The following is a 20,525-nucleotide window of genomic DNA, read 5'->3' as shown; positions in this document are numbered from 1 at the left end:
AACATGATGGCATATGTACTACTGTACTCATTTTCAAATGAAGTTATGTTTAGGCTTTTGTGAAAGACTGTCGGCGTAGAGGTCACTGCTAGAGCGGCAGGTAGCTGAGCGGTTAAGAGCGTTGGGCCAGTAACTGAAAGGTTGTTGGTTTAAATCCCAGAGCCAACCAGGTGAAAGATCTGCTGATGTGCCCATGAGCAAGGCTCTTAATCCTAATTGCTCCTGTAAATTCCTCTGGATAAGAGTGTCTGCTAAATGACTCCAATGTAAAATCTGTGTAAGGCAGTACAATTTTCTTTCTCCAAAGAAGGAAATCATTTTCACTCCACACTTTTCTCAAAGGGTGAACCACTGTACTACATTGCACCCTGTACACAAGCTGACAAGCACAGACACTGATATGAGAACGAGAGAGAGACAAGTACATAACGAACCCATATGCATTTGGAACCTGGAAGGTAAGATAACACTATAGTAATAGTTCCTGTCAGTCTCCACTCTGCATGTCAGGTAAAAAAAAAAAAAAAAATTTGAAACAGGATTATGTTCACGTATAAATAATCCCAATTTACACTCGCTGTTTTGCACCCCCCCCCGAGCCTGAGCAGACTCACAGTAAAACAGCCTGGTGCCAAATTAAAATCCACTCAATTTTAGGAGGTCCCCCTGGCCGCTAGGCCCCTCTTCCTGTCAGGAAGGGTCCCCCTCTGGCTGCATAGCTCACATCAGCAGGGTGCCGCAAGAATGAAGTGCCACTTGGTGTTACTCTGTTTTCACTCCTCCCAGCCAGGAGAGTACCTTTCAAAGAATGTCTAAGCCTGATATTACCCCTCTCTGACCAAACTAGAGGGGGACACTGGTGTGCCGATAGGCTACAGACCCTGGGCTGCGCCCCGTGGCACACGGTTGGGGTTTAGGGGGCTGGTGAGGGAGAGGGGGAGGAAAAATAACACTTTGATGGCACTGATCTTGAACCTTGTGTGTGTGTTTGGCTACGCAGCGGGGTGTTTGCTCCGGCTGTGAAGAGTGATGGGGAAAGTATTCGGCCCCGGAGTTTCAGAGCATTCCTCCTCCACATCTTTCACCTTCCCCCACGTCCCCTGATCCCTAAACAGCTCATACTACATGGCTACGCTCTTGATCCATCAAGAAGTCAGCAGAAAGGGCTAGAAACGCAACCAGTGGACATCTGTGAATACTTGTTTGGTCTAGTCATTGATTGATTGATTGATTGGTTGATTGTCTTAAATTGTATTGGAAAAAAAGATGCACTGGGTACAACCCCAAATTAAATTAACTTGTTTCCAACGTGCCCCCCAATGGAATACACACAATATGGACAAAACACAAGAAAACAACAGTAATCCCTACAGTACAAAACAGCCCCATACAACACCATACAGCATAGAATAAATCAATACTTAGCTATCAATACAACTTTGCTCTTAACCACCCTACCTTGTTATATGTACGTACCACCTTGTTTATAGCCCACTTTGTAATCCAAGTCAGATTACACTATCTGAAAATAACTTTTCAATGTCTGCATTGATCACAAACAGAAGACTAAGTGAGAAAGTCCACCACAGACAGACATCTCCAGGTTGTTTTCACCAGCGGGTCATTAAGAGTCGTAGTCCTCTAGATCTCAGGTCAGAGAGTATTGATCTTGTAGCCATAGTGATGCCGTGCTCCGGGCACGCGGGGGGTTAAACTCCAAGTCCTGCCGCTCTCTATTTTCAGCCTAGAGGTTAAGGGTCAGGGGTCGGGAGAAGCCAAGTGCTCCAGGGAAGAAAGTCAATGTCTGCTGATCTGCCCATTGACTAGAGGAGAGGTGTCCATCTGTTAAACAGGTCAACTCTGGAAGGGTAGGATCACTGGAGCTCTGACAATGAATGATATTATCAGCTATTACACTGGATTAGTGCAGGTTTATTGTTGGATGGTGAGAACATCATTTAGCATTGATAATGTTTTGGGGTGAGTTCAAACTAGTGTTTGCTTGAATGTTTTATCCTAGAAATGACCTTTCCACTATTCTCAATCGCCACCATTAAATACTAATCACTCTTCAACCCAGATCGTTATTTCATCTAGGCTTTTCTGCAAGATAAATATTAGTATTTTTTTAGGTGTGAATGTGATCACACAAACACAAGCCATTTTCTGAGAGATGTTTTCCTTAAACACGGATAGCATCTGAGAACTCTCATGTGGGGTCGTTGAGTGTTGAGGAAGTCACATCCGCAATTAGACTTTGTCTACACTCGCTGTCACAAGTCCTTTTGATACGGCGACCAGATGAGGAAATGAACTCGTCAACTTCCTTATCCTTCAGCAACTGGTGATAGGGGGAATGAGCATTCGACTGTTGACTCTGAAATTAATACATCTTGTTTGCACAATGTCTTTGATCTCTCATCGTAGACCAAGCTTATCAATTAGGAATGTTTTTTAAGTTTGCAAGTCAAAGACATTTGGATACAAATTAAAATATTCTGTCATTTCACAAACATTTATGTTTCATTATTCTGAACGGCTTCTGTGTAACCGTCTTATCGCCACGTGGTTTAAAGGGTTAACCACCAATGTCACGGGTTAACCACCAATGTTAACCACCAATGTTAACCACCATGTCCTCCACTGATCAAAGTGACACAGTAGTGATGCTTTGTTTATATTTGTACATTTTCTAAGGCAAAGCTATAAAAACGAGACTACTCGGCGTCCCAAGTAGCAGCCTATTCCCTAAATTGTACACCGTAGGCCCTGGTAAAAAGTCGAAAGTAGTGCACTAAATAGGGAATAGGGTTCCATTTAGGACACAACTCTACTGGACTTATTTTTGTTCTCGTTCCGAAGCTGAAAGGGAACGCACAGTACACACTTAGCGCTTACGACGAGTCGTGCTCTCTTTGTCTCCTGTAAAGTCATATTCCCAAGCCCATTTACAAAACTTACAAATACTTGTGATTATGACTGATGGGACTGAAACACACAAGCGACTTGTTTATTTTTGGTGAGGAGAACCCAGCCTGTTTTTTTGGAGGGTGGGTTAACAGGGTGTGGTGTTGTGGCCGGGCTTGACGTTTCAAAGAGGAGTTTGTGGGGAAGTCTGTGTTTTGTCACTAGTTGTGGAGTTTAAACCTTCATTATGGATCATCGGTGGTAATGAGGAAGTCTGTGTTTTGTCACTAGTTGTGGAGTTTAAACCTTCATTATGGATCATCGGTGGTAATGAGGAAGTCTGTGTTTTGTCACTAGTTGTGGAGTTTAAACCTTCATTATGGATCATCGGTGGTAATGAGGAAGTCTGTGTTTTGTCACTAGTTGTGGAGTTTAAACCTTCATTATGGATCATCGGTGGTAATGAGGAAGTCTGTGTTTTGTCACTAGTTGTGGAGTTTAAACCTTCATTATGGATCATCGGTGGTAATGAGGAAGTCTGTGTTTTGTCACTAGTTGTGGAGTTTAAACCTTCATTATGGATCATCGGTGGTAATGAGGAAGTCTGTGTTTTGTCACTAGTTGTGGAGTTTAAACCTTCATTATGGATCATCGGTGGTAATGAGGAAGTCTGTGTTTTGTCACTAGTTGTGGAGTTTAAACCTTCATTATGGATCATCGGTGGTAATGAGGAAGTCTGTGTTTTGTCACTAGTTGTGGAGTTTAAACCTTCATTATGGATCATCGGTGGTAATGAGGAAGTCTGTGTTTTGTCACTAGTTGTGGAGTTTAAACCTTCATTATGGATCATCGGTGGTAATGAGGAAGTCTGTGTTTTGTCACTAGTTGTGGAGTTTAAACCTTCATTATGGATCATCGGTGGTAATGAGGAAGTCTGTGTTTTGTCACTAGTTGTGGAGTTTAAACCTTCATTATGGATCATCGGTGGTAATGAGGAAGTCTGTGTTTTGTCACTAGTTGTGGAGTTTAAACCTTCATTATGGATCATCGGTGGTAATGAGGAAGTCTGTGTTTTGTCACTAGTTGTGGAGTTTAAACCTTCATTATGGATCATCGGTGGTAATGAGGAAGTCTGTGTTTTGTCACTAGTTGTGGAGTTTAAACCTTCATTATGGATCATCGGTGGTAATGAGGAAGTCTGTGTTTTGTCACTAGTTGTGGAGTTTAAACCTTCATTATGGATCATCGGTGGTAATGAGGAAGTCTGTGTTCTGTCACTAGTTGTGGAGTTTAAACCTTCATTATGGATCATCGGTGGTAATGAGGAAGTCTGTGTTTTGTCACTAGTTGTGGAGTTTAAACCTTCATTATGGATCATCGGTGGTAATGAGGAAGTCTGTGTTTGTCACTAGTTGTGGAGTTTAAACCTTCATTATGGATCATCGGTGGTAATGAGGAAGTCTGTGTTTTGTCACTAGTTGTGGAGTTTAAACCTTCATTATGGATCATCGGTGGTAATGAGGAAGTCTGTGTTTTGTCACTAGTTGTGGAGTTTAAACCTTCATTATGGATCATCGGTGGTAATGAGGAAGTCTGTGTTTTGTCACTAGTTGTGGAGTTTAAACCTTCATTATGGATCATCGGTGGTAATGAGGAAGTCTGTGTTTTGTCACTAGTTGTGGAGTTTAAACCTTCATTATGGATCATCGGTGGTAATGAGGAAGTCTGTGTTTTGTCACTAGTTGTGGAGTTTAAACATTCATTATGGATCATTGGTGGTAATGAGGAAGTCTGTGTTCTGTCACTAGTTGTGGAGTTTAAACCTTCATTATGGATCATCAGTAGTAATGAGGAAGTGCGTGTGTAGACTTATTGCCATCATCAGAGATAAACCAAACATAGAAACTGGCTTATTGACTTCTGATTGAGAATGGTATTTGGTTTGAATGGAGCTTTGCTTTTAATTCTTACATTGGGGAAACACACACACGCTGGGTTATTCTCCAACATCAGGATCACATTGACTGGTGGTCGTGCCGATGAAACAGGACCAGGGGTAGAACATCTTGTCAGGTCAGAGGTGAGAGGTCACAAATGGCTGCTTGTATCCTCTCATCAGGGTAAGGATGGGGTTATGGAATGGCTCTTATTACAGCCATAAAAGCCTGACCGCACTGACCAGGGCAGCCAAAGAAATCCATACCCCATCACAGAGCTGTCTGATAGATAGCCTCCCGTTTGTCACCATGAGGTGTGTGTGACCCCTCTGATTAGGGCCATAACCTTTTTTAATTCAACAATAGTGTCATTTTCTGTCTCATAACGGGGACATTAGTCTTGTTTATATGACCTTGGCGTGCCTGTTCAGAATGGATCTGTTCAGAATGGATCTGTTCAGAATGGATCTGTTCAGAATGCCTCGTGGGGATCTGTGGTAATGTGAAGTGGGATGGTTAATCACAAGTACTTGGAAAAATACTTGTAACTTCTGCACCATGCCATTGTACTGTAAATAGATTTAATTTTCACACCTGCAGAGCTTACATCAAAAGAAGCTGTGTGTCCATGATGAGCTCTGTTTTGGAATATATCAAACAAGATCCCTTCAGTCACTAGAACAGTCCAGAAGAATCCAGAGGGCAGCAATAAGGAAACTCCCCGGTCTCAGGAGACGACGTCTCCTTTCTCCTTCTTCCTTGTTGTTCCTGAGAGCAGAGCCAGACCTGTTTATGTCTGCACTTCCTGTGGTGTTTATTTCAGGCCCGGTAGGATGGCATGGAGCAGCGCTACATAGCATAACATAGAGTAGCGTTACGTGTCCCCCACTGCTTGCAGGGCAGGCCTGCCGAGGCTCATGGCTATCGTCATTCAGCCTGCCGAGGCCCATTGGCCTGGGTCATGTTCTTTAGGGCAGGCAACGGAAAACATTTTCAAATGTTTTTCAACAGAAAGCAAAAATGAGTGGCTCTTATTGAATAAGTCTAGGTTGTCCCTCCCCATTTGGTGCCCAAAACAGGGCTCAGTGTCAAACCCACTGTTTCTACTCCCCTCACAGACACACTGGCCTATTCCCTCTGTGCACACTTTATTATGACTGTGTAGTCAATGCCAATATGGCCTAACGGGACACAAAACACTGCTGAATTGTGGTTAAATGATCCAAGTCTGTTATCCCACTAATCTACAGTTGGTTACAGGCTGGTTGAGGATGTGCAGGCATTGGGACAGAATGGTTTCTGTTCTGCCTGGGTGTGATTGGTTCTGATGCCTTTTCATTTGTCATGTTATCAAGGTGGAAAGCCTGTGGCGCTGTTGAAAATGATCATGCGTGCACGTACAAACACACATGCTTTTGTGTCATACACACACTTATCTACACACACACACACACACACACACACACACACACACACACACACACACACACACACACACACACACACACACACAAACGTCTGATTTGGTATTAGAAGCAAATGAGCTCTCTCTCTCCTCTGTAGCTCTGTATGTCGTCTATCTTCAGCCCCCAGGGCTCTGTATGTTTACCAAGGACGTCGTCTACCTTCAGCCCCCAGGGCTCTGTATGTTTACCAAGGACGTCGTCTACCTTCAGCCCCCAGGGCTCTGTATGTTTACCAAGGACGTCGTCTACCTTCAGCCCCCAGGGCTCTGTATGTTTACCAAGGACGTCATCTATCTTCAGCCCCCAGGGCTCTGTATGTTTACCAAGGACGTCGTCTATCTTCAGCCCCCAGGGCTCTGTATGTTTACCAAGGACGTCGTCTACCTTCAGCCCCCAGGGCTCTGTATGTTTACCAAGGACGTCGTCTACCTTCAGCCCCCATGGCTCTGTATGTTTACCAAGGACGTCGTCTACCTTCAGCCCCCAGGGCTCTGTATGTTTACCAAGGACGTCGTCTATCTTCAGCCCCCAGGGCTCTGTATGTTTACCAAGGACGTCGTCTATCTTCAGCCCCCAGGGCTCTGTATGTTTACCAAGGACGTCGTCTATCTTCAGCCCCCAGGGCTCTGTATGTTTACCAAGGACGTCGTCTATCTTCAGCCCCCAGGGCTCTGTATGTTTACCAAGGACGTCGTCTATCTTCAGCCCCCAGGGCTCTGTATGTTTACCAAGGACGTCGTCTATCTTCAGCCCCCAGGGCTCTATGTTTACCAAGGACGTCGTCTATCTTCAGCCCCCAGGGCTCTGTATGTTTACCAAGGACGTCGTCTATCTTCAGCCCCCAGGGCTCTGTATGTTTACCAAGGACGTCGTCTATCTTCAGCCCCCAGGGCTCTATGTTTACCAAGGACGTCGTCTATCTTCAGCCCCCAGGGCTCTGTATGTTTACCAAGGACGTCGTCTATCTTCAGCCCCCAGGGCTCTGTATGTTTACCAAGGACGTCGTCTATCTTCAGCCCCCAGGGCTCTGTATGTTTACCAAGGACGTCGTCTATCTTCAGCCCCCAGGGCTCTGTATGTTTACCAAGGACGTCGTCTATTTTCAGCCCCCAGGGCTCTGTATGTTTACCAAGGACGTCTACACACAAACACCCAGCTTCCAGCTCCCTCTATCAGTTGAAGAGATGATGACAGCAGAGTTAAATACACGGACCACTGTCCTGACACACACACACACACACACCGTAGCCCTCCCTCCACTTGTTAACACAGTTGGACCTTGTTTGTTTTGGTTACAATGTATCTGTTCTCTGTTTTCACTACCAGTCAAATAGTGTTAGATATACAGTATATCACTGTGTGTGTAAAATAAGATTTTGGGGGTCAGGGTTAGTTTACTGCCACAGGAAATAACTAGTGATTAGACATGAATTATTAAACCAAGTCCATTGCTGACCCACCATACAGACACGTCCTGACAATGTGGCATGTTGAAGTTGTGGCTGGTTTTATCAGGGCATTGGCTCTTTAACGTGAGGTTGAATGTTTTCTATCCGTATCCCCAAGAAAGGGGAAGGAGAGAGAGAGAGAGAGAGAGCTCGGTCTAAACGTCCGACCGACATGCCCAGGTCCTTGTTGTTTTATCATTCTTTTGACGGTTGCGTTGAGAAGGTGTTGAAAGATTGAACTGAACATGAAAGACGACGACCGTCAAGTTTCCTTTCCTGACAAAATTGCCGATTTAAACTCACTCAAGGCCGCCTTCGCGTTTCAGCTGCGGTTTATTGAATTGTTTAGACTGACACCTTTGACCATAACACTGCTCAAAGGGAGGAAATGTGTGAGTTATATCATGATAAATGCCTTCACTTCCCTTCTCCTTCCTCTCCTCCAGCTAGCTGACTGCCTGAAACAGCAGCGTTTCTATAGGGCTGCTATGTATACCAGCTGACTGCTCCTTGTTCAGACTCACTCAACATAATATTATACAGACATAATTGGTGCTGAGGGTGGAAGGGGCAAAATGAATCTTTATTTCTCTTTCTCACTGTTCCTTCATTTACCCCTCTGTCCATCCACAGTGACTTCTGCACCATGCCATTGTACTGTAAATAGATTTCATTTTCACACATGGTTTCTTCCCTGTGGCTCAGTTGGTAGAGCATGGTGTTTGCAACGCCAGCATGGTGTGTGCAACGCCAGGGTTGTGGGTTCGATTCCCACGGGGGGCCAGCACAAAAAAAAAAAAATGCATGAAATGTATGCATTCACTACTGTAAGTCGCTCTGGATAAGAGCGTCTGCTAAATGACTAAAATGTAAATGTGACTTATGTGTAAAGTAATATGTATAGAGTAACAGTATGTGGTTTCTGTGTTGTTGCTAATGTCCCAGTATTTGGTTTCTGTGTTGTTGCTAATGTCCCCGTATGTGGTTTCTGTGTTGTTGCTAATGTCCCAGTATTTGGTTTCTGTGTTGTTGCTAATGTCCCAGTATGTGGTTTCTGTGTTGTTGCTAATGTCCCCGTATGTGGTTTCTGTGTTGTTGCTAATGTCCCAGTATGTGGTTTCTGTGTTGTTGCTAATATCCCAGTATGTGGTTTCTGTGTTGTTGCTAATGTCCCCGTATGCGGTTTCTGTATTTTTGCTAATGTCCCAGTATGTGGTTTCTGTATTGTTGCTAATGTCCCAGTATGTGGTTTCTGTGTTGTTGCTAATATCCCAGTATGTGGTTTCTGTGTTGTTGCTAATGTCCCCGTATGCGGTTTCTGTATTTTTGCTAATGTCCCAGTATGTGGTTTCTGTATTGTTGCTAATGTCCCAGTATGTGGCTTCTGTGTTGTTGCTAATGTCCCAGTATGCGGTTTCTGTGTTGTTGCTAATGTCCCAGTATGCGGTTTCTGTATTGTTGCTAATGTCCCCGTATGCGGTTTCTGTGTTCTTGCTAATGTCCCAGTATGCGGTTTCTGTATTGTTGCTAATGTCCCCATATGCGGTTTCTGTGTTGTTGCTAATGTCCCAGTATGCGGTTTCTGTATTGTTGCTAATGTCCCCATATGCGGTTTCTGTATTGTTGCTAATGTCCCCGTATGCGGTTTCTGTATTGTTGCTAATGTCCCCGTATGCGGTTTCTACGGTGTTGCTAATGTCCCAGTATGTGGTTTCTGTATTGTTGCTAATGTCCCAGTATGCGGTTTCTGTATTGTTGCTAATGTCCCCGTATGTGGTTTCTGTGTTGTTGCTAATGTCCCCGTATGCGGTTTCTGTATTTTTGCTAATGTCCCAGTATGCGGTTTCTGTATTGTTGCTAATGTCCCAGTATGTGGTTTCTGTGTTGTTGCTAATGTCCCCGTATGCGGTTTGTGTATTGTTGCTAATGTCCCAGTATGCGGTTTCTGTATTGTTGCTAATGTCCCAGTATGTGGTTTCTGTGTTGTTGCTAATGTCCCAGTATGTGGTTTCTGTGTTGTTGCTAATGTCCCAGTATGTGGTTTCTGTGTTGTTGCTAATGTCCCAGTATGCGGTTTCTGTATTGTTGCTAATGGCCCCGTATGCGGTTTCTGTGTTGTTGCTAATGTCCCAGTATGCGGTTTCTGTATTGTTGCTAATGTCCCCATATGCGGTTTCTGTATTGTTGCTAATGTCCCCGTATGCGGTTTCTGTATTGTTGCTAATGTCCCCGTATGCGGTTTCTACGGTGTTGCTAATGTCCCAGTATGTGGTTTCTGTATTGTTGCTAATGTCCCAGTATGCGGTTTCTGTATTGTTGATAATGTCCCCGTATGTGGTTTCTGTATTGTTGCTAATGTCCCCATATGCGGTTTCTGTATTGTTGCTAATGTCCCCATATGCGGTTTCTGCGGTGTTGCTAATGTCCCCGTATGTGGTTTCTGTATTGTTGCTAATGTCCCCGTATGTGGTTTCTGTATTGTTGCTAATGTCCCAGTGTTTGTGTTTCAGGAGTGGCAGAACTCTATCCAGAAGAACGCAGGCTTGGCCTTCATCGAGCTGGTCAACGAGGGCAGGTACGTTTTCTGACACGCACGCGGACACACCGTCCAACCCACTCCGACCATCACCACTTCATTATGTCCCACTCTGGCCGATCCATAGCGCGGACCCTGGCCCTCGAGGCTCCAGGCCCTCACGGTCACCATTAGGGCCTCTATTGAAGAGAAAAATCCATACTGGAGTAAAGAGGATCTGTGGAACTGAGGGGCCTTATAGAGTTCAAGGCTCTGTCAATACCTGCCTGTCCCGGAGGGAGGGGCTGACGGAGGACGGGTGACAGGGGTGACTGCAATCCCTGACTCCTCATGACGCTTGGGAAATCTCCCATCTTCCTTGTCCCTCTCCATGTCCCTTCTGCTGTCCATACTATCCAGGATCAGCATTCCCATATCACTCCTGGGACCAAACAACTCCCGTCAATTCGGAGTTAGAGGTCCGGGATTTAAATTAACGATCCCCCGGGCTGGAGAATTACCGAACGCTAATCTAGGATAATGTTAATGCATCCACTGATGGACTTCCTCAAACACACACAAACAAGTAGTAAGAGGAGGCAAAGGAGGAGGAGAGAATCGAAGAGAGAGGAAGAAGAGGAGGGAAGGAGTAGGATAGAGGAGGAAGAAAAGTGGAAGGATTAGAGGATGAGGAGGTTGTAATCCACTCCAGAGAGGCTGCTTTGTAATCTAGAACTGGGTCTCAGTGAAAGCCTGTTGATTTGCAATGGGGGGCTGTAATACTATACCCCGTCAACTCCCTGCTTAGAGGTGTGTGTGTGTGTGAGAGGTTTGTGTGTCTGTCCAAGTGTGCGCACGTACTATATTTGTGTGTGTGTGTGTGTGTGTGTGTGTGTGTGTGTGTGTGTGTGTGTGTGTGTGTGTGTGTGTGTGTGTGTGTGTGTGTGTGTGTGTGTGTGTGTGTGTGTGTGTGTGTGTGTGTGTAAGAGTGTAGAGTAAGGCGTCATAAAGAGAGTGTTGAGGTTATTGATGGCTGGGCCAGGGGCCGGGGGTTGGAGAGGCTACAGAGGCCCAGGCACCTCCGCTCCCCCGCTGCCCTGCTCTGAAACAGCAGGCTTGGGTTACAGGCCCCAGGCCCGGCCTCTAGCCTGTTATTGTTCCACTTTGCACAGGCCTGACCTCTGGGACCAGTGAGTGGCCTCTCTGGCCCCTATACGCACGCACACACACACACACACACACATGAATGTTTTATTAGCTTAGATAAGAGGAAGGGGGTGGATTGGCTACATATGTAGTAACAGGAGCAAAGGTTCCCCCTGTGTCAGATGCATATCATTAACAAATCAATTAGCGCATGTTAGGTCCCAGTTAAAGGGATTTCGTGTGTGTGTGTGTGTGTGTGTGTCTTGTCCTAATCACATTTCCTGCTCATTTTGCGTGCTTAATTTTCCTCTTTTTATTTATGTTATAGGGTTATTAAAGGGGAGGTCTTCCATTTTATGGATGTTATACGGTTATTAAAGGGGAGGTCGTCCATTTAATGGATGTTATACGGTTATTAAAGGGGAGGTCTTCCATGTTCAGGGACTGCAGTACTCATATTGTAGCACATTGTGAGAGCTTGTTTGTGCAGTTTTTAATGGCGTATGAAAACCTGATTGAACAGGTTTCAAACTATCACCTATTAGTCAATTAATTCACTTTGTTTGAACACTTACTAAATAATATTTTTTTGTATGTCTTCCACCAGTTTTATTACATCTTAATCCAAACATAATTCAATTATTCAAATCAGTAATCATTTTTTACCACAGATTACAAATTGATACAGTTCTGTTGGTGTGAAATGTCTTCCTTCCTCTCTCTCAGGCTACTGAGCCACACCATGAAGGACCACCTGGTGCGGGTGGCCAATGAGGCCGAGTTCATCCTGAGCCGACAGAGAGCCGAGGACATCCACAAACACGCTGAGTTTGAGGTAAAATACAGTCTGGACCAGGAAACTGGCTAACATGAAACTAGCACATTAAATCCAAAATGGAGTCCAGATTTAAGCTCGGGTGAATGATTGAGGAGAATAGACCAGGCAGCTGGTAAACAAGAGAACATACTTGATCCCAAATGGCTCCTGACATAATTTAGGAATTTGAAATTACCCAGGCTGGTACAGGTAGCCAGCAACAGGAAAATCCATTCAATCCAAAATGGAGTCCTGATTTTAGCTTGAGGGGGAGAATGACTTGAAGAGAGAAACTTATAACCGATAACTTCTAACCCCTTTCTTGACCCTCGTATCTTGGAACAGAAACATAGTCCTCATTTATTCATCCTTTCCATGTCTTTTTGTGAGAGCAGCAGGAGTCTGAGCCTACTGGGCAGTCAAGTATATTTGTAGCTTTAAGCAGATCCCATTAAGCTGAGGTTGATAGGATTGGTTGATAGTTTCATATTTTCATGTTCTGTCTGGCCGTATTGAACAAAAACAGCTCAGAATGTAACACCCAGCGAGGGGGTATAAAGTCCTCTATACACACACACACACACACACACACACACACACACACACACACACACACGGTTGTCTGTCAAGTCATTACAGACCTGTCATAGCAACCTAGAGAACAAATGTTGTCTTTTCAAAGACAACCCCAACACGTATAATAACATCTTACACGGGTGTGGCCGGCTGTAGTTTACGTTTGGCACGGCATCCTAGCCAAACAGCCTCCATGTTAATTCATCCCCGTACCTCCCGGCCTAGCGCCAACCTCCCGGCCTAGTGCCAGCCTCCACCCTCCTCCTTCATCCCTCTCTCCTTCTCTGTCTCCGTCCTGATCTCTCTGTTATACGCCCGCTGGGAGTGTATTTCCACAGTGACAGGAATACAGCATCCTCCCCTCCCTCTCCATCACTCCCTTCATTCCTCCCTCCTTTCCCAAGACCCTGGCAGTACTTAAACCTGCAGACAGCCCACAGAGCTGCTGGTCTGAAGGGCCGACTGTCTCAACCCCCCATCCCCCGTCCCTCCACCCTCACTCGCCCCCTTACCGTAGTTGTAAAATGTTATGCTTTCTTTAAGGTTCAAGGCAGGGTCTCTCCTACAGAATGAAAAAAAAGCCCTCATGACTGTTTAAAGCAAATTGTTGAGGGGGTGGAAAGGAAAGCATGTCCGTGGTTTGCCTTAGGTTCGTTGGTTGCCTCGGTTCATTTGAATGTTTGCTCCCATGTTCTTCTAGCCTGTGTCCCAAATAGCACCCTATTCCCTATCTAGTGCACTACTTTTGACCAGGACCCATAGAGGGAATGTGGTGTGATTTGGGATGCAGACCCTAGTAGAGTCTGCATATCTATCTGACTGGCAACAGCAGTACACACTGTCCACCTCCTTTCAACCCACCGGACACACACACCGGCCTCACCCTGTCAATCATTAGCTCGGGAGGTGTGTTCTAACTCGACCAGTCGTCCAATCATCGTTAGTGCGGGGCAGGCAGACCCGGGTGTTTATGCAGATTTCTGACGCGTGACACACACAGCCTATTTGATGAGGCTAACACTCCACACACAGGGCGAGTGTGTGTGTGTGTGTGTGTGTGTGTGTCAGACAGCTGTGTGAACAACGGCAAGTTAGAGGTGTGGAGAGGAGGAGGGGCCTGAGGCACAGCACAGACAGTTGGCAGCTCCATAAGAACACAGCACAGGGCTCACAAACTAGCCTCTACCTCCCTCTGCCCTGAGGTTATGAACAGGAGTGGTGTCTGAGTCCGTGTCCCCATCACTCCCCGTTTCCTCCCTCAAACTCACCATGATTAGGCCATGTTATGTTCTCTCAGCTGAGCAAGGTCCAGGATATGTCTGCACCGATGGAAATATGCACGCACGCACGCACGCACGCACGCACACACACACACACACACACACACACACGCACCAGGGGCTGTCCCCAGCTCTCCAATTCTATCTAATTGGCCCAAGTAGTGTAGCTGATGTTCCTGTCCGCATCACTAGTCCCTCTCATCCTATCATCTGTCTCCCTCTGGCACTGAGAAGTCCTACAGGAGGAAACATCCTTAGACTGGATCCTGCTCTGATGTACTGTAATGAAAGCAAAAGGAACATATTGTGTCATTACCTCGGACCTATTTTCCCCACATCGTCCTACAAGAGGGCCTAGTTATTGTCCCCGTTTTCTCTCCATATCGTCTTCCAAGCAGGCCCAGTATAGTTGTTTTTCTGGTTACGTTTGTGTGTGTGGGGGGGTAGTCTGACAGTACCGTTGAGTTACAGAATGAGGATGTGCCTGACAAGCCTCAGACAGCCAAGGACATCATTGTTTCCTGTTCCTGTATTATTTAGTAGCTACAGTCCCCGGTTGTCTCCAGTAAAACCGCAGCGGTGGAGAAAGAATACATTTTAACAGGCTGAAATCTCATTCTATTCTGTTAGGGAGATGGTGTTTGTGTTCTTGTAAATCGGTGTGATTCCACTCATTAACCCCTAATGGATTTAGTATTGGGAACATGCGTACCGCAACTCGTTTGTTTCTCTGACCCACGCGCCGTCTGCAGGGACCTATTTCACTACGTAACCCACATATCACACAAAGTGTTAGAACTCTGTTGTATTTCTTCAAATCCATTTTTGTTGGTGTCCAACCACACCATGCTTCCTCTCAACCCAATCCACTGTAATCAGATACCCACTAACCACCATAGCCAACTGTTAACTCTCTTTGTTAAAGACTGTTGTTTAGTGTTTTCTCTCTGTTCTCTCCCCTCACCCCACCCCCTACAATATAGCCAATCAACTTTAATCAGATACCCACCATAGCCAGGGCCAAATCCATGTTTCACAATTGAATTCCCCACTTAAATGTAGCCGCTCCTCTGTGACCTCTGAAAGAAGTGAGTCCCTGATAAGTGCGACCACTGATATTGCCGTATTGATTTTCCTCCATTCCGGCTCTGGCTTGAGCCCTCCTCGAGCCATCAGCTTCATGGTTTCATTTTGCACCGCCACCATAAAAATAACAGCCCCAATGAAACATGTCCCAGGGGAAAACAGTTTTCCTCTCTGTCTTAAATTTTTTTTTAAATCAGTGTTTGTTCACCTACTTCTCAGGTTTACTGTTGGAAGACAGAAATAGAAGCATGTTCGGGTATGGCCGAGTGCATAAAGTAGGTGATTTGGTTGTGCCCTGACTGCCACACCCGTCACTGTTTTAGTTAGAAAGGATCTTACTGCTGAAATGAATTGCACCTTTTGTGTGTTTCCTGTTGACTATCACTTGGGGAGCAGAGTAGTCCTTTTCCACCCTGACAGGGGTCTGGGACTAGGTCCTTTGGCTGTGGCTCTCTACCACTACAGACACAGACCGTGAAGGAAACGGCAGCCACCAGGAAGGTGAATTATTCAATAGATAAAAACAAATTTATGTTTGCTCCCTGTCAGAGTTCATATCCACGGGAAGGATGTGATAGAGGAGCCGCGTGATTTAGACACCCTTTGCTTTGGAGACTCGTAACATATGCTCTCTCTCTCTCTCTCTCTCTCTTTCTCTCTCGCTCTCGCTCTCTCTTTCTTTCTCTCTCTCTCTCCCCCTCTATCCTTCTCTCTCTCTCTCTCTCTCTCTCTGAATTGAGTTATCTTTGGCCTGGAGAGTAAGTTATTATAGCGGGTTGAGGGTGACAGAGATGAAGATAACTGGAGGGGGAAATCCAATTACCTTTTAGTGTTCTCTATCTAATGGGATCCTTAACGTGGAAGAGATCTGCAGATCGCATGGCCACGGCCCTCCTACTACGATGAGAGTTTTTTTTTACAGCATCCTTTCATTAAGGATGAAATGTGGTGGGTTGCGGGGCCACGAGAGCAGAGGTCAGAGATACGGAAGACACAGATCATTTATTTTATCTCCCTCTTTCTGTTGCACTCGTTCTTTTTTACGCCCCAAGGTTGATTCTTTAAGAGTGAGGAAGACCCAGGACTTTTCTTTTATCCCCCCTCTCCTTCGTTCTCTCTCTCCAACTTTTTTTTTTTTTATATATATACCCAGTCGTTGATTCATCCCCCATCCGCTGTAATATACGACTAATTGAATTGACTCTCTCTCTAGATGCTATAAAAACCGGGCGATCCAGCTAGCGATATCTCCGTAATTAGCGACTTAGCGTCACTGTCCCCCTCTGTCTGGCTTGTAAGGCGATCCCTCTCTTCTGCTCTCGCCTCAGAGTTAATGACATTAACATTGAGCTGATGCTCGTTATATTCCATCATGACAGCGTCGTTAGCACGACGCCCCCACACAGTGCACTGAGCTTACTCTTCCTCACAGATCACAGCCATGGACAGGACACGCACAAAGAATTGACTGCACACTTAACGTTTGAATCGCCATGGAACGGAGGGCGACACAATTTACATTTTGAAGTGAAACAAAATGAACACATGCCAGTTAAACATTTTCGCTATTTATTACACACAAAACAAAGCCAACCGCCTATGCTTCGGTACTATAATGTAACCTGCTGTAAAGGGAAAAGCTGGTCAAGAACAAGCACTGCCGTTTATAGAGTGCTTGGACCAAATGTGGTTATCTTCATAGGTCTATAAACCATCTGTTTCAGTGTGAGAGAATTCCACAACAAACTGTTTCAATGTCAGAGGATAGGTCGTGACCTCAATCTCCCATACCGTCTAGAAGAGCCCCCTGCAGGTCACCACTCTGGCTGTAGCCCGACAGGCGTCAGGTGCCACCATCTGACACATTGTTTACAACGTATCAACACACGACACTCACCGCTCTGACCGACAGTCGTCACCTGTCATAAGGTGGTCACAGCGGTGAGTTCTAGGTGACAGCTATAGAGCTGGGAGTACAGCCATCTCACTATGGTGCTGGTGAGACCCTCTGGGTAATGACAGGGAGGCTTGTTATCTGTTGCTGGAGTCATTTATTAGTGGGATTCGTTTGGGATTCAGTAGTTTGATTCGTATATTATGACAGGATAAAGCAAGTAGATTCAACTTACCCAGCAGTATTCTATATCTCTGTCTACCTCTACCCTCAGAGAGAGAGAGAATACTTACCCAGCAGTATTCTATATCTCTGTCTACCTCCTCCCTCAGAGAGAGAGTACTTACCCAGCAGTATTCTATATCTCTGTCTACCTCTACCCTCAGAGAGAGAGAGTACTTACCCAGCAGTATTCTATATCTCTGTCTACCTCCTCCCTCAGAGAGAGAGTACTTACCCAGCAGTATTCTATATCTCTGTCTACCTCTACCCTCAGAGAGAGTACTTACCCAGCAGTATTCTATATCTCTGTCTACCTCTACCCTCAGAGAGAGAGAGTACTTACCCAGCAGTATTCTATATCTCTGTCTACCTCCTCCCTCAGAGAGAGAGTACTTACCCAGCAGTATTCTATATCTCTGTCTACCTCTACCCTCAGAGAGAGTACTTACCCAGCAGTATTCTATATCTCTGTCTACCTCTACCCTCAGAGAGAGTACTTACCCAGCAGTATTCTATATCTCTGTCTACCTCTACCCTCAGAGAGAGTACTTACCCAGCAGTATTCTATATCTCTGTCTACCTCTACCCTCAGAGAGAGTACTTACCCAGCAGTATTCTATATCTCTGTCTACCTCTACCCTCAGAGAGAGTACTTACCCAGCAGTATTCTATATCTCTGTCTACCTCTACCCTCAGAGAGAGAGAGTACTTACCCAGCAGTATTCTATATCTCTGTCTACCTCTACCCTCAGAGAGAGTACTTACCCAGCAGTATTCTATATCTCTGTCTACCTCTACCCTCAGAGAGAGAGAGAGTACTTACCCAGCAGTATTCTATATCTCTGTCTACCTCCTCCCTCAGAGAGAGAGAGTACTTACCCAGCAGTATTCTATATCTCTGTCTACCTCTACCCTCAGAGAGAGAGAGAGTACTTACCCAGCAGTATTCTATATCTCTGTCTACCTCTACCCTCAGAGAGAGAGAGAGTACTTACCCAGCAGTATTCTATATCTCTGTCCACCTCTACCCTCAGAGAGAGTACTTACCCAGCAGTATTCTATATCTCTGTCTACCTCTACCCTCAGAGAGAGAGTACTTACCCAGCAGTATTCTATATCTCTGTCTACCTCTACCCTCAGAGAGAATACTTACCCAGCAGTATTCTATATCTCTGTCTACCTCTACCCTCAGAGAGAATACTTACCCAGCAGTATTCTATATCTCTGTCTACCTCTACCCTCAGAGAGAATACTTACCCAGCAGTATTCTATATCTCTGTCCACCTCTACCTCAGAGAGAGTACTTACCCAGCAGTATTCTATATCTCTGTCTACCTCTAACCCTCAGAGAGAGAGTACTTACCCAGCAGTATTCTATATCTCTGTCTACCTCTACCCTCAGAGAGAATACTTACCCAGCAGTATTCTATATCTCTGTCTACCTCTACCCTCAGAGAGAGAGAGAGAGTACTTACCCAGCAGTATTCTATATCTCTGTCTACCTCTACCCTCAGAGAGAGAGAGAGAGTACTTACCCAGCAGTATTCTATATCTCTGTCTACCTCTACCCTCAGAGAGAGTACTTACCCAGCAGTATTCTATATCTCTGTCTACCTCTACCCTCAGAGAGAGAGAGAGTACTTACCCAGCAGTATTCTATATCTCTGTCTACCTCTACCCTCAGAGAGAATACTTACCCAGCAGTATTCTATATCTCTGTCTACCTCTACCCTCAGAGAGAGTACTTACCCAGCAGTATTCTATATCTCTGTCTACCTCTACCCTCAGAGAGAATACTTACCCAGCAGTATTCTATATCTCTGTCTACCCTCTACCCTCAGAGAGAATACTTACCCAGCAGTATTCTATATCTCTGTCTACCTCTACCCTCAGAGAGAGTACTTACCCAGCAGTATTCTATATCTCTGTCTACCTCTACCCTCAGAGAGAATACTTACCCAGCAGTATTCTATATCTCTGTCTACCTCTACCCTCAGAGAGAGTACTTACCCAGCAGTATTCTATATCTCTGTCTACCTCTACCCTCAGAGAGAGAGAGTACTTACCCAGCAGTATTCTATATCTCTGTCTACCTCCTCCCTCAGAGAGAGAGAGAGTACTTACCCAGCAGTATTCTATATCTCTGTCTACCTCTACCCTCAGAGAGAGAGAGTACTTACCCAGCAGTATTCTATATCTCTGTCTACCTCTACCCTCAGAGAGAGAGTACTTACCCAGCAGTATTCTATATCTCTATCTACCTCCTCCCTCAGAGAGAGTACTTACCCAGCAGTATTCTATATCTCTATCTACCTCTACCCTCAGAGAGAGTACTTACCCAGCAGTATTCTATATCTCTGTCTACCTCTACCCTCAGAGAGAGTACTTACCCAGCAGTATTCTATATCTCTGTCTACCTCTACCCTCAGAGAGAGAGTACTTACCCAGCAGTATTCTATATCTCTGTCTACCTCTACCCTCAGAGAGAGTACTTACCCAGCAGTATTCTATATCTCTGTCTACCTCTACCCTCAGAGAGAGTACTTACCCAGCAGTATTCTATATCTCTGTCTACCTCTACCCTCAGAGAGAATACTTACCCAGCAGTATTCTATATCTCTGTCTACCTCTACCCTCAGAGAGAGAGAGAGTACTTACCCAGCAGTATTCTATATCTCTGTCTACCTCTACCCTCAGAGAGAGAGAGAGTACTTACCCAGCAGTATTCTATATCTCTGTCTACCTCTTCCCTCAGAGAGAGAGAGAGTACTTACCCAGCAGTATTCTATATCTCTGTCTACCTCTACCCTCAGAGAGAGTACTTACCCAGCAGTATTCTATATCTCTGTCTACCTCTACCCTCAGAGAGAATACTTACCCAGCAGTATTCTATATCTCTGTCTACCTCTACCCTCAGAGAGAGAGAGAATACTTACCCAGCAGTATTCTATATCTCTGTCTACCTCCTCCCTCAGAGAGAGTACTTACCCAGCAGTATTCTATATCTCTGTCTACCTCTACCCTCAGAGAGAGAGAGAGTACTTACCCAGCAGTATTCTATATCTCTGTCTACCTCTACCCTCAGAGAGAGAGAGAGAACTTACCCGGGAGAGAGACTAGTATCCCAGTGTCTGGCTCTTCTCTGTGTGTAATTAAGTCCCTAGGTGATGCCGCTTGCACCGCTCCTCACATCATTATCTTTGCCCAGCTGACCCAGAGCTGTGAATAGCA

At 45.3% G+C, this 20,525-nt stretch overlaps 1 protein-coding gene across 1 annotated transcript in view; it reads left to right on the top strand.

Moving 5' to 3' along the window:
- Positions 1-20,525, top strand: part of LOC115191800 (lipopolysaccharide-responsive and beige-like anchor protein) — a gene marked incomplete in the record, with an annotated part of 272,883 nt that overhangs the window by 118,121 nt on the left and 134,237 nt on the right. Inside the window, 2 exon segments of the mRNA XM_029749734.1 lie at positions 10,269-10,333; positions 12,146-12,254. Coding sequence (XP_029605594.1) covers positions 10,269-10,333; positions 12,146-12,254 — 174 coding nt within the window.

This window comes from Salmo trutta, chromosome 4, assembly GCF_901001165.1.
Source record: "Salmo trutta chromosome 4, fSalTru1.1, whole genome shotgun sequence".
Lineage (NCBI taxonomy): Eukaryota > Metazoa > Chordata > Actinopteri > Salmoniformes > Salmonidae > Salmo > Salmo trutta.
The sequence above is the reverse complement of the archived record's forward strand: the minus strand, read 5'-3'. Positions and strand labels throughout refer to the sequence as shown.